Source organism: Schistocerca cancellata, chromosome 2, assembly GCF_023864275.1.
Source record: "Schistocerca cancellata isolate TAMUIC-IGC-003103 chromosome 2, iqSchCanc2.1, whole genome shotgun sequence".
In the NCBI taxonomy this organism is placed as follows: domain Eukaryota; kingdom Metazoa; phylum Arthropoda; class Insecta; order Orthoptera; family Acrididae; genus Schistocerca; species Schistocerca cancellata.
This window is the reverse complement of record NC_064627.1, coordinates 99246952-99261817: the sequence shown is the minus strand read 5'-3', so window position 1 is coordinate 99261817 and position 14866 is coordinate 99246952. Positions and strand designations below refer to the sequence as shown.

The 14866-nt window shown below is 46.4% G+C and overlaps 1 protein-coding gene across 1 annotated transcript in view; it reads right to left on the bottom strand.

Annotated features, from left to right (window-relative positions):
• Window positions 1-1386, bottom strand: part of LOC126151188 (dehydrogenase/reductase SDR family member 11-like) — an 86377-nt gene extending 84991 nt beyond the window's left edge. The window contains exon 1 of the mRNA XM_049915926.1: window positions 1269-1386. Within this exon, the coding sequence (XP_049771883.1) occupies window positions 1269-1373 (105 nt within the window). The 5' untranslated portion in view covers window positions 1374-1386. The remainder of the gene's footprint in view (window positions 1-1268) is intronic.
• Window positions 1387-14866: the final 13480 nt, after the last annotated feature.

Sequence of the window (14866 nt, the reverse complement as noted above, 5' to 3'; positions counted from 1 at the left end):
CGCAGCAGTATTCTAAAAGAGGACGGACAAGCGTAGTGTAGGCAGTCTCCTTAGTCTGTTACATTTTGTAAGTGTCCTGCCAATAAAACGCAGCCTTTGGTTAGCCTTCCCCACAACTTTTTCTGTGTCTTCTTTCTAAATTAAGTCGATCGTAATTGTAATACGTAGGTATTTAGTTGAATTTACGGCTTTTGGATTAGACTGATTTATCGTGTAACCGAAGTTTAACGAGTTCCTTTTAGCACTCATGTGAATGACCTCACACTTTTCGTTATTTAGGGTCAACTGCCAATTTTCGCACCATTCAGGTATATTTTCTATATCGTTTTGCAGTTTGTTCTGATCTTCTGATTACTTCATTAGTCGATAAACGACAGCGTAATCTGCAAACAACCTAAGACGGCTGACCGGATTTGTCTCCCAAATCGTTTATATAGATAAGGAACAGCAGAGGGCCTATAACACTACCTTGGGGAACGTCTGAGAAATTACTCCCGTTTTACTCGATGACTTTCCGTCAATTACTACGAACTGTGACCTCTCTGACAGGAAACCGCAAATCCAGTCACATAGCTGAGACGATATTCCATAAGCACGCAATTTCACTACGAGCCACTTGTGTGGTACAGTGTCCAAAGCCTTCCAGAAATCCAGAAATACAGAATAATCTGAATAGCACTCAGCACTTCATGTGAATAAAGAACTAGTTGTGTTTCACAGGAAAGATGCTTCCTAAACCCATGTTGACTGTGTGTCAATCGACCGTTTCCTTCGAGGCAGTTCATAGTGTTCGAACACAATATATGTTCTAAAATCCTGCTGCATATCTACGTTAACGATATGGGCCTGTAATTTAGTTGATTACTCCTACTACCTTTCTTGAGTATTGGTGTGATCTGTGCAACTTTCCAGTTTTTGGGTACGGATCTTTCGTCGAGCGAACGGTTGTATATGATTGTTAAGTATGGAGGCAATGCATCAGCATACGCCGAAAGGAAACTAATTGGTGTACAGTCTGGACCAGAAGACTTGCTTTTATTGAGTGATTTAAGTTGCTTCACTACTCCGAGGATATTTACTTTTACGTAACTCATGTTCGCAGCTGTTCTCGATTCGAATTCTGGAGTATTTACTTCGTCTTCTTTTGTGAAGGCATTTCGGAAGGCTACATTTTAATTATAACTACCTCGTAGGTTTCAGACTACTTGAAAACACTGTTCAGAGTGATTAATCAGCAGTACTCCCGAGTCCGCTATAGGGGCACCTACCTTCATCCTGTCGGGGCGCAGGTCGACCCCCACGACGGTGACCCCGCGCTGCAGCAGCGCGCGCGCCACGGCGGCCCCTATGCCGGAGCTGGCTCCGGTCACCATGGCAACGCGTCCGACGTACCTTTCCATCCTGATAAGTACTGATCTCTGCCGCATCTGGTGTGTCCTTTGCGCCGCGAACCTGTCGTATGAATAAACACGATAACGATAAGAGTTTTTTTGCGCTATCTGTCTTAAGATTGCACTCTGCACGTTGAGCAAACGTGAAAAACCGGTCCCAAACACACGTCGCACGTTTGTTATTATGCTGCATGAACAACGTAATTTAGACACTCTCAATTTCTTGTAAACGGGTATAGATATCGATATGTTTTCGGCAATTACACTAATGGCCATTAAAATTGCTAGACCAAGAAGAAATGCAGATCATAAACGAGTATTCATTGGACAAATATATTATACTAGAACTGACATGTGATTACATTTTCACACAATTTGGGTCCATAGATCCTGACAAATAATTACCCACAACAACCACCTCTAGCCGTAATAACGGCCTTGATACGACTGGGCATTGAGTCAAACAGAGCTTGGATGGCGTCTACAGGTACAGCTGCCCATGCAGCTTCAACACGATACCACAGTTCATCAAGAGTAGTGACTGGCTTATTGAGACGATCCAGTTGCTCGGCCACCATTGACCAGACGTTTTCAATTGGTGAGAGATCTGGAGAATGTGCTGGCCAGAGCAGTAGTCGTACATTTTCTGCATCCAGAAAGCCCCGTACAGGACCTGCAACATGCGGTCGTGCATTGCCCTGCTGAAATGAAGGGTTTCGCGGGGATCGAATGAAGGGTAGAGCTGCGGGTCGTAACATATCTGAAATGTAACGTCCACTGTTCAAAGTGCCGTCAATACGAACAAGAGGTGACCGAGACGTGTAACCATTGGTACCGCATACCATCACGCCTGGTGATACGCCAGTATGACGATAACGAATAAACGCTTCCAATGTGCGTTCACCGCGATGTCGCCAAACACGGAAGCGACAATCATGATGTAATAAATAGAACCGGGATTCATACTGAAAAATGATGTTTTGCCGTTCGTGCACTCAGTTTCGTCGTTGAGTACACCATCGCAGACGCTCCTGTCTTTGATGCAGCGTCAAGGGTAACCCCAGCCATGATCTCCGAGCTGATAGTCCATGCTGCTGCAAACGTCGTCGAACTGTTAGTGCAGTTGGTTGTTGATTTGCAAACGTCCAATCTGTTGACTCAGGGATCGAGACGTGGCTGCACGATCCTTTACAGCCATGCGGATAAGATGCCTGTCATCTCGACTGCTAGTGATACGAGGTCGTTGGGATCCAGCACGGCCTTCCGTATTACCCTCCGGAACCCACCGAGTCCATGTTCTGCTAAGAGTCATTGGATCTCGACCAACGTGAGCAGCAATCTCGCGATACGATAAACCACAATCGCGATAGGCTACAATCCGACTATTATCAAAGTCAAAAACGTGATGGTACGCATTTCTCTTCCTTACACGAGGCAACACAACAACGTTTCACCAGGCGACGCCGGTCAACTGCTGTTTGTGTATGAGAAATCGGTTGTAAACGTTCCTCATGTCAGCACGTTGTAGGTGTCGCCACCGGCGCCAACCTTGTGTGAATGCTCTGTAAATCTAATCATTTGCATAGCACAGCATCTTCTTCCTGTCGGTTAAATTTCGCATCTGTAGTACGTCATCTTCGTGGTGTAGCAATTTTTATGGCCAGTAGTGTATTTCCCTCTCTTTTAGCTACACAACCCTATTTTTCAACATAATCTCCTTTCAGTGCGACTACCATACGTGACATTACTTTGAAGGCCTATATGCCCGTAAGCTACCACTATGGTGGTTGACGTCTGAACAAACGTGTTGCTACATCAAGAACCTCCCCATCATTCACGTACTGCTTCCCGTGGTGTGCCTCCTTCATTGGCCCAAGCAGGTGGAAGTCAGAAGGTGCGAGATCCGGGCTGTCGGGTGCATGAGGGAAGACAGACCATGAAGTTTAACAAGCTCCTCTCGGGTGCGCAGACCTTTGTGAGAACTTGCGTTGTCACAGAGAGTTTGTCTGCAGTTTTGTGGCCACCGACACGCTGAAGTCGCTTATTCAGTTTCTGGTAGTTGCACAATACACTTAGGAGTTGGTTGTTGCATCATAATGGAGGACATCAAACAGATTATCCCTATTAAAGTCGCAGAAGACATTTTCCTTGACTACCGGGTAAGGGTGCTACTTTGAAATTTTTCTTCGCGGGAGAGGTGATATGGCACAACTACATGGATTGGTGTTTCGTTTCCGGAACCGATGTTTCATTGTCTGTGACTATGTTCGACAAAAAAAAAAAAAAAAATGTCACGATCAACCTCGTAATGTGCAAGCGGTTCCGCTCAGATGGTCCTTTGTTGCTCTTTATGGCCTTCTGCTAGGCGGTGAGGAATCCAGCGAGGACACACCTTAAAGCACGTGAAAGAGAGGGAAATATATACTCTACTGGCCATTAAAACTGCTACATCACAAAGATGACGTGCTACAGACGCGAAATTTAACCGACAGGAAGAAGATGCCGTGATATGCAAATGATTAGCTTTTCAGAGCATTCACGCAAGGTTGCCGCCGGTGGTGACACCTACAACGTACTGGCATGAGGAATGTTTCCAACCGATTTCTCATACACAAACAGCAGTTGACCGGCGTTGCCTGGTGAACGTTGCTGTGATGCCTCGTGTAAGGAGGAGAAATGCGTACCATCACGTTTCCGACTTTGACAAAGGTCGGATTGTAGCCTATCGCGATTGCGGTTTATCGTATCACGACATTGCTGTTCGTGTTGGTCGAGATCCAATGGCTATTAGCAGAATATGGACTCGGTGGGTTCCCGAGGGTAATACGGAACGCCGTGCTAGATCCCAACGGCCTCGTATTACTAGCAGTCGAGATGACAGGCATCTTATCCGGATGGCTATAACGGATCGTGCAGCCACGTCCCGATTCCTGAGTGAACAAATGGGTACGTTTGCAAGACAACATCTATCTGCCCGAACAGTTCGACGACGTTTGCAGCAGCATGGTCTATCAGCTCGAATACCATAGCTGCGGTTACACTTGACGCTGCATCACAGACAGGAGCGCCTGCGATGGTGTACTCAACGATGAACCTGGGTGCACCAATGGGAGAACGTAATTTTTTCGGATGAATCCAAGTTCTGTTTACAGCATCATGATGGTCGCATCCGTGTTTGGCGACATCGTGATGAACGCACATTGGAAGCGTGTATTCGTCATCGCCATGCTGGCGTATCACCCGGCGTGATGGTATGGGGTACCAATGGTTACACGTCTCGGTCACCTCTTGTTCGCATTGACGGCACTTTGAACAGTGGACGTTACATTTCAGATGTGTTATGACCCGTGGCTCTACCCTTAATTCGATCTCCGCGAAACCCTACATTTCAGCAGGGTAATGCACGACCGCATGTTGCGGGTCCTGTACGGGCCTTTATGGATACAGAAAATGTACGACTGCTGCCTTGGCCAGCACATTCTCTAGATCTCTCACCAATTGAAAACGTCTGGTCAATGGTGGCCGAGCAGCTGGATCGTCACAATACGCCTTCACTATTCTTCATGAACTATGGTATCGTGTTGAAGCTGCGTGGGCAGCTGTACCTGTACACGCCATCCAAGCTCTGTTTGACTCAATGCCCAGGCGTATCAAGGCCGGTATTACGGCCAGAGGTAGTTATTCTGGGCACTGATTTCTCAGGATCTATGCACCCAAATTGCGTGAAAATGTAATCACATGTCAGTTCTAGTATAATACATTTGTCCAATGAATACCCGTTTATGATCTGCATTTCTTCTTCGTGTAGCAATTAATGGCCAGTAGTGTAGATAGCGAAAGGAATTTACGTGTGTATGATAAATCCCTTCCTTCGAAAATTTTCTCCCTTCTTACCTCCTCTGTGTTACCAACATATGATGTGCCACTGATCTCATTTGTACTAAAACTGCAGTACATGCGAAGAGACTAGTGCTTCCACCGCCCTGAGTATTCATAATTTCTTAATCATGTTCACCTACCTGCAGTCTTCTGTAGTTGTTGCCCTTTGAGGAGACACCAGCACGTAGATCGTGAGTCTTTTATCTTGTGGCTGTAGAAAAACTGTTGGCGAGGAACTGGTATTGTAAAAATAATTAAAGCATGAATTGGTTTCTTTAAACGGGATTCCGATCGCTTTTTATTAGCATAATACGAGAAACTACCCAATTGCAGCCCACTTTATAAATCACTAATAATTTATATTCTTATCACTTCCACAGAAAATAAACAAAATAAAGAAATGTGTGTTTGCGTGATTACTGTCAAGTTAGTTCTCAATCACGTGACCAAAAAAACAAAGATTGCTAGTTAACTCTTAACTGATACCGACCGCATCAGATAACATGTTTATACTCCGGGAATGACGAACCAGCTCTGATCTTACAGCCGGACACTTCGCCTGCCTTCCAAGTTACGCACGATCCGAAGATCTGCGAAAAGATTCGTCTCCCATGTCGTTTAGCAATTGTTTATTATTCTGCTGGTAATTAACACTTTTGATATAATGGAATGATAGCCTGCTACTGATACTTTTACATGGAACGCAAGTAAATTCACTGTTCAGTTTTTGTAGTGTTAATAATAGAAGTTTATCATTTTGGCGCCCTACTTCCGAACACAGCTCCCAATAGCGGAGAGGGACCACAATTTAGGCGTCCTTTTTCATGATATATGTATCGAATAAACCTACTTTCACCGGTACCTCGCACCACATTTCGTCATCTTCCCACTGCTGCCTTCTTATCTGCTCTAAGAAGAGCTTCTTGTAACTCAATATACTGGCTGTAAAGAACGAAATATTGTACATAACCTTCCGTCTGAGATTTTCAAAAATTGGGATGTTTTATCAGATGACAGTCAATTTTGAAAACAAGCACATTTTTTGTAAATTTTTCAGTTATCATCTCTCAGGAGCCATACCATTCTACTATGCTTGTGATTCGTTATTATTTTTCAAAACTTGAATTTGGCTTTACATTTTTTGATTCTAAAATTATTAAGTAATTTATGTAATCATAGATTTAATTATTTTGTGATTAGAATAACTAATTATTACCTTCAGTAATATCGTGTGTAACTTTATGCCCCAAAATCATTAATCATTAGTTACACTTTCTATACTTACTACGTTATGCTTTTAATAGTAAAGATTTTCAAAGTAGTATTACTATGAACCTCTATGTTGCTGGTAGTCTTTTGTGGTATTCCCAGCACACTCTCGACACTGTGGATATCGGAATATTGAAGTCCCTAAAGAGTTCCGAAATGTCAATTTTAGTGCCTTTCCATTGTAAAAAGTGGACGAGTGTGCATTCCAAGACCGATTTTCACAACCATGACTTCGCATCCATTGTAGACAAAATCAAACGAAAATTTTGTTATTTGCTATCCTTCCTGATGTTGAAATTTTAAAGGACAATAGCTACGGACACATAAATTTACGAAGTTGGGATTAATTCGCCGTACAGAATCCGACGAGATGAAATTCAGCGAAACTGCAGCGTAAAAGTGAGATGCGAAATCCTGCGCCACTTCATTGCTGGACCAAGTTTTAGTAAAGGATGACACAATTTACTCAAAGATAATATGCAGCTGTTTCTCCAGATATACCCCTAACAATACCTTGTATAATGAGGTATCAGCGTGACGATTATCCAGCACACTGTTTGAGCATCAAAGCAGGTAACGAAGGCTATTGACAGGGACACGGTGGCGCTGTCTCATTGCTAACACGCTCTCCTCAAACGCTAATGGTCTGCCATGCTGCCGGTGGAGCTTTGAATAGCACAGTGGTACAGAGCGTCCTCGATGAAATGAAGAAAAGCTTTCTGGAACCCTGGGCCCACAAGCGGACAGAAACACTTCCTTCCGTTCTTCGTTCTCTGTCTGCTCGTTTACAGACACTGATGCAAATCATATGGAGTGTCTGATCTGCCAATGAATCGCATGCACTCTTTCAAAAACGTTTTGTATGTTTATGTTGATGTTTCTTTATTCTGTACTTTTGTTCTCCTGCTACTGTGTCATGTACGAGGGGCGCTCAATACGTGATGCAACACTTTTTTTTCTGAAAGTGGTTGGTTTTATTCTGGATTACAATACGCCATATTATTCCCCACTCTTTTGGCTATAAAATGCTATTTTTCAACGCAATCTCCAATGTGGCGGCCGTAAACGGCTGTTATGGGAGGGCCTGAATGCCCGCATGCTACCACTCCACTGCTCGACGTCGGAGTCAGCGTCTTGCTGCATCAATAACCTCCCCATCATCTGTTGTGGGTTGGCAGGAGAGCCAACACCGGTTTACTAGAGGAAGCCGAAAGGCACGCGTTTTAGCTCACGCAGGCTGGCGTGAGGTCTGGAACAGGTCAAGGAAATTAGAATTTAGAAAAACGGACGTAGCTGGTGGAATACTTTACTTTAATCCATTAATGATGAGCGTCGCTCTTGACGGTACATGTTTTACAGTGTCAATAGTAACTGGTAATGGCGCTTTGCTAGGTCGTTGCAAATGACGTAACTGAAGGCTATGCTAACTATCGTCTCGGCAAATGAGAGCGTATTTTGTCAGTGAACCATCGCTAGCAAAGTCGGTTGTACAACTGGGGCTAGTGCTACAAAGTCTCTCTAGACCTGCCGTGTGGCGGCGCTCGGTCTGCAATCACTGATAGTGACGACACGCGGGTCCGACGTATACTAACGGACCGCGGCCGATTTAAAGGCTACCACCTAGCAAGTGTGGTGTCTGGCGGTGACACCACATCATCCACGTTGAGCCGTGGTAAAAATTGCTGTTTTGAAGAGCGCGCCGCAGCGCGTAGTGTGAAGCGGTCGCCCTCCCTTTTTGGCGGTGGCGCCGCTGTGGCAATAGCAGCTTTCGTGTCTCCCTCTGGTGGGAAAGGGGGAAGGTTGGCTGTTCACGTGCATTTAAGGGGCGCTATGAGCTCGCCAGTCGGTCAGTCTGGGTCAGTCTCTCGTCCGAATTTGTGAGGCAGCTAGTGTCTGTCTGTCGTCCGGAGTGCTAGTATGTCTTTCGTTCGGCTCAGTCTTTAAAGTCGAATAAATGAGTCTTTCCACTCCGCCAGTAAGAGAACTCAGCAAGGGGTCGCCCGGTCGGGGCTTAGTTCCCACATCTGAGTCGGCGCGTTAGGCCACCAGTCTGCTCTAGTTTGCTCAGGCAACGGTCATTGACGGTGGGATCGATCGGTTGGTCGGTCGCGCACTGAGACACTAGATGACTTGTCCGTCTTGGGCGTCGGCGCATGTGAGGTCGCCACGTCAGTCCAGTTGGCCGCGCCGTATAGCGAGGGGTAGTGACTTCGCGGTCGACAAGAGAGCAACAGGAGTCAACGCACGACATCATTCTGGCCGGTGCGAGATGCGACGCCGCGGTGTAACTGGTTCTCCGAGCGCTTCTGGGCCCCTTCAGTTACAATATTGTGGAGCTTGGCTCGGTCCTTTCCTGGTGCAAGTGGGCGTGTTTCCTCTGCATGGTTGGGTCCGGGCCAGTATTTCCGCCGTCGTGTGTCTGGAAGTGAGTGGGACACGCACCAGCAGTGCAGTCGCGACGGAGCAAAGTGCAGTCGGTGGGTTGGTGCGGACCAGGAAAGACGGGAGATCGACGCGCCTTCCTACGTCCGTTGAAGTGGCTGGCAGCGGACGGTTCGGGAGAGCGATTTGGGGGTGCTGCGCCAGGTCTTCTCCAGAAATCGCAGTTTATTAGAAATTAAGTGATTGGTGATATGTTGTTTCATTTACTTGTTAAATTCTACTTGTTTTCTTGGTGAGGTCACCAGCCGCTTGTTTGGGGTCGTCCCACCATTCTTCTCCGTTTGCCCACCCGCGGGAAGGTGGTTATTTATGAACTGGGTGGTCCGTTTTTCCCTTGTGGAGTAGGTGCGAGTTAGAGCAACCTGCGATTCGGGTTGTTCGGTAATCTCCCTATCAATCTGCCGTACGTTAATAGCTGCCTCTGTCATGTTTGGCGGATTCGGCGTGTTAACGAATTTATTGCTTGGAGTGTAACGGCCTAATTCCTGAAATATGTTTTGATCTTGCCTCTCATCTTGAGAGGCGGTATCTGTATATTGTAGAGCATGTTAATTTGTTTGGCCAACCTTCTATAGTTTTATATAATATTGCATTTCATTTTATTTAAATGGTCATTTTAATATATGAAGTTGCCAACCTTCCACCGTAAGACTTTTCTTAGAAGTTAAAATCAAGTTGCACCTTCGGTGGCAAGGTTAATTTTTTTTAAATTTTAGTGTTTTTTACCATCTCCATCCTCCTACGGGGTGCATAGTTCGTCTGCTTCTGTGAATTGTTAAAACTTTTAGTTTAAAGTAATCTCGTGTGTTGCAGATTTGCACCAGTGTAGTCTTTCAGTGGTTAGTGTGAGCGGTCGTGACTACGGACGTGCCAAAAGGGAGCGGCAAGGTTCTCAGCCCAAAAGCTCATACACTCAAAAATTTGTTTCTTTCTGCCTCTGAATAAACTGTAACTTGATATTTAGAGGGCGCTTTCTGCTTATAATTTTAAATCTGTGTTTTAAAAAAATAAGAGCTTTTAGGAATAAAATTCCCATCTGTCAAAAGCAATTTGATTTTGTTTTCATCAGTTACTCCCTGGCAACTACTTCCACGCTCACATAGTGTGATTAAATGTGTTAATGTTCTTGATGAATCGCTAGTAAGTAGAATAAATTCTCAAGAAAATTCTTTGAAAATAAATCACGGTTCACATGTACTACTTCCCGCTTAGTGCATCCTTCATTGGGCCAGACAGATGAAAATCTGAAGGTGCGAGATCCAGGCTGCAGGTGGATGAGGAGCAACAGTTAAATGTTGTGAGCTCCTGTCGGTTGCCCAGACTTCTGTGAGCGTTTGCGTTGTCATGGAGACGAAGTTCGTTTGCACTTTTTGGCACGATCCAACGTTGCAGGAGTCACAGCAAGCACGAGTTCGAACAGGTTTGCGCGACCCTGTTGCGATGAAGACAGACTTCAACGACTCACAATGCTTTTGTTGACTGTCAGGTCTCCGTAGACATTCGGCAAGCGCTTATGAATATCTGCTATGCTCTGGTTTCCCGCCAAAGGAAATTCAATAACACCTGTCTGCTTGCAACGCGCCTCCGTTGTAGACGCCAGTTTGAATGCTACATATATAACGACGCCACGTATCGGAACGCCGTGGCACTGTAGGGGCTGAAGAGGAAATATTCCGCGACTTCCCACAACGAAATCCGCATTTTTTCAAGCTAAATTGACCGAGAAACAAAGTGTGTTGCATTACTTATTGGGCGCCGCTCGTACCAGCTGTGTTCTTAAATCAGCAACGGACTGGTATTAACTAGTTCCGAGAGTTTAAAGTCCGCGGTCTCGCAGTAATTTCTGAAAGATAAAACCATTTCAGATGTTCACAGTGTCGTGTTCTGACGTAGGTGGGAGAGCGAAAAATGGGTTGCTGGTAGGTCTGCGGTCCCGAGCGGTACAGAGCAGAATGCAGAAGGACAATTCACAGTGAAGGCATTTGATTGTTTTCTTCTATCTGAGCCAACACTGGTACAGGCATTTACTAGAAATGCAGGTGGTGAGACTCGGTAGGGAACTCGTTGTTGAGACTCTTGGACAAACAGGGTTTTCAAATAGTCGTTTATTCGAAACAGGACTAACTAATACACTTGAGGCTAGTTCTAGGGTTAGAAACAGCATGAATAACACTGTTACAACAGACGCCAGTGCAGAAGTCCCAGGAGTACATACTAACCACAGTAGCAAACACTAGCAGCATCTTAAGGCAACAACTTAGTTGCAAAACGAAACATAATGAATGTGACACTGTTCACTGAGGCACTCCAAGTGAGAGAACAGACTTACGCGGAGCTGGACCGAGGCTGGAGTCGACGGACGCGGATTCGGCGCCCAGATCGTCTGACTGAGAACTCCGCCAACATGCGGAATCTAGGAGTTTTAAAGAGTCGCGTGGGGGCACTGTTTTTCCCACTAAAGACACCCAGCCAATCCCGTAGGTCTCTCGCAGTTGCCTGCCAACCATTGTTTAGTTAGGTCCCCTGCTCCTAATGCAGTTGTACTAAGTAAGTCCGTATTTGGTATCAACATTGTTCAGCTGAAAGCTAAACGTAACTGCTCTGCCAAATAAGGCTTGCGACATTATCGTTATACGTCATTTAGCCCCGCCCAACGGGCTCCCCGGACTGCTAGGTCAACAGCTTTTGGCGTTTTCGTTCTCTGTCAAATCTTTGTGAATCTACTGACGTTGCTGTTCTTAGGGCTGGTATCAAGCTGGCTTTATACAGTAGTACGTGCCTGTTGGTTACAAAGTTCTTCGGTGACAATCTACTACAGCGTCTCGACGACATTGAGGTAACATGTCAATTCCTTGAAGAGTAACTAATGCCCTGGGACCGCGTCTAGGGGCGTCTGCATTTTCGCAAGGCTCTCCCCTTACTGTCTACTTCATGCAACAATATCTCTCCTAGTTTCGTCTGCCCTCAGCATCGTCTCTGCTTCCGCGCCTTGGAACGCCTGTCCTCCTTTCTCACAGCATCAAGATAACACTACAGTAGCAAGGAATCATCAATATATTACAACAGTAGGCTGTCAAAATCTTTATTCAAGATGATCTCTGTTGCATTACGTATTACGTTACACTACTGGCCAGTCTCGATTCCTTCAGTCGCACTTTCACTTTCGCAGCTGTGGGTCCAGTTGTCGTTCATCAGTTCCAGGCTACAGCTGCAGCCGACGCTGACCAACGGTTGCCGCCTTAATAGCAAGCGACTTATTGCGACTGATCGTCGGACAGCTAAACGCCGAGTGTCTTGTGAAATTCGCATTCAAAGACTGAATTTAATAACCGTCGTAGACAGCAGTCTAATCAGGGCTCTATAGATTAGGTGGTTAACTGTCAGTGTGTTACAGGATAGGCCTTGACCAGCTGAATAAACCTCTGTTAACTAGGTTGAACATTGTGTACACAAGGGGACTCAGCTGCCACTACTGCTGGGTTTTATGTAACCTGCAACACCTTCAAATACCACTTGCAGGATAATCGTATTCTCTGTCTTGCAATTCCAAACTACACTCATGCTCATAAATTAAGGATAATTGCAGAATGTGGTGCCACACAACGTGGCACTACACAAAACTGGCGCTAATAGCATAGGCACATAGGGAACACACACGACACAGATCTGTAAGTGAACAGTATTGGTGATAAGTTGTGAAAACCGTCCCGAAACACATGTTCTACAAAACGCCACTGTTTCCTGCGCATGTACCCCTACATCAATATGGGATATGATCACCATGCACACGTACAGAGGCCGCACAACGGGTTGGCATACTCTGGATCAGGTGGTCGAGCAGCTGCTGGGGTATAACCTCCCATTCTTGCACAAGTGCCTGTCGGAGCTCCTGAAGTGTCGTAGGTGTTTGAAGACGTGCAGCGATACGTCGACCGAGAGCATCCCGCACGTGCTCTATGCGGTTTAGGTCTGGAGAACAGGCAGGCCACTCCATTCGCCTGATATCTTCTATTTCAAGGTCCTCCTCCACGATGGCAGCTCGGTGGAGCCGTGCGTTATCATCCATCAGGAGGAAGGTGGGACACACTGCACCCCTGAAAAGGCGGACATACTGGTGCAAAATGACATCTGACCTGTTACAGTTCCTCCGTCAAAGACATGCAGAGGTGTACGTGCGCCAATCATAATCCCACCCCACACCATCAAACCACGACCTCCACACAGCTCCCTTTCAAGGACATTAAGGGGTTGGTATCTGGTTCCTGGTTCACACCAGATAGGATCCCGGCGAGAATCACTGTTCAGACTATACCTAGACTCGTCCGTGAACATAGCCTGGGACCACACCACTGTTCCAATGACCATGTACTGTGTTCTTGGCACCAGGTTTTACGGTGTCTCCTGTGACCAGGGGCGAATAAACCATGTCTGTTCAGTCGTCTGTAGACTGTGTGTTTGGAGACAATTGTTCCAGTGGCTGCGGTAAGGTCCCAAGCAAGGCTACCTGCAGTACTCCGAGGCCATCTGTGGCCACTGACGGTGAAATATCGGTCTTCTTGTGCTGTTGTACACTGTGGACGTCCCGTACTATAGTGCCTGGTCACGTTTCCTGTCAAGGGTTCACCCCAAGCCCACGGGTGATGACAGTGTCCAGTGAATCTAGAAGCTGGCTGGTGGGATGTCGATTGGGAGTAGATTTTGTGGGCTCCAGACTTTGAGGTCTAAGTCCTGTTTCAGTCGGTGTAGTTCAAGTCCTTTGAGACTGGTGGTAGAGGAGTGTCAAGTGGGATGCTTAACATTCGAGTCGCCGCCTATAAATGACTTGCCATGAAGAGCTGAGTGTTGGGGTAAAGATATGCCGTTACAAATCTCTACAAATCCCACCTCACCCTGTTCCGTCCAAACTGTTTTGTATTGTATTGTATTGTATGTTAACCGGGGACCTAGAAACGACGGAGAGGATCCGTTCCCGCCGCATCCGCAGTGGTCCACAACCCCACGACGACTACAGCAGTCCACTTCACCCCTCCGCCGCCCCACACCAACCCCAGAGATATTGTGCGGTTCGGCCCCCAGTGGACCCCCCAGGGAACGTCTCACACCAGACGAGTGTAAGCCCTATGTTTGCGTGGTAGAGTGATGGTGGTGTACGCGTACGTGAAGAACTTGTTTGCACAGCAATCGCCGACATAGTGTAACTGAAGCGGAATAAGGGGAACCAGCCCGCATTCGCCGAAGCAGATGGAAAACCGCCTAAAAAGCATCCACAGACTGGCCGGTTCACCGGACCTCGACACAAAACCGCCGGGCACATTCGTGCCAGGGACCAGGCGCTCCTTCCAGTCCAGAAAGCCGTGAGTTAGACGGCATGGCCAAGCGGGCTGGCCGCTCCAAACTGTAGTGACGTTCTTTTCCATGTCCTATAGATGTGGTAGAACTACTTCGCTATGTGTGATGTTGCGGTGAAGGAAGATCACTCTGGCGCCAGCACATCCCTGAAGTCGGTCATGGCGGCAACCCATCGTATTCCTATTGTTGTTGTTGTGGTCTTCAGTCCTGAGACTGGTTTGATGCAGCTCTCCATGCTACTCTATCCTGTGCAAGCTTCTTCATCTCCCAGTACCTGATGCAGCCTACATCCTTCTGAATCTGCTTAGTGTATTCATCTCTTGGTCTCCCTCTACGATTTTTACCCTCCACGCTGCCCTCCAATACTAAATTGGTGATCTCTCGATGTCTCATAACATGTCCTACTAACCGATCCCTTCTTCTAGTCAAGTTGTGCCACAAGCTCCTCGTCTCCCAAATTCTATTCAATACCTCCTCATTAGTTATGTGATCTACCCATCTAATCTTCAGCATTCTTCTCTAGCACCACATTTCGA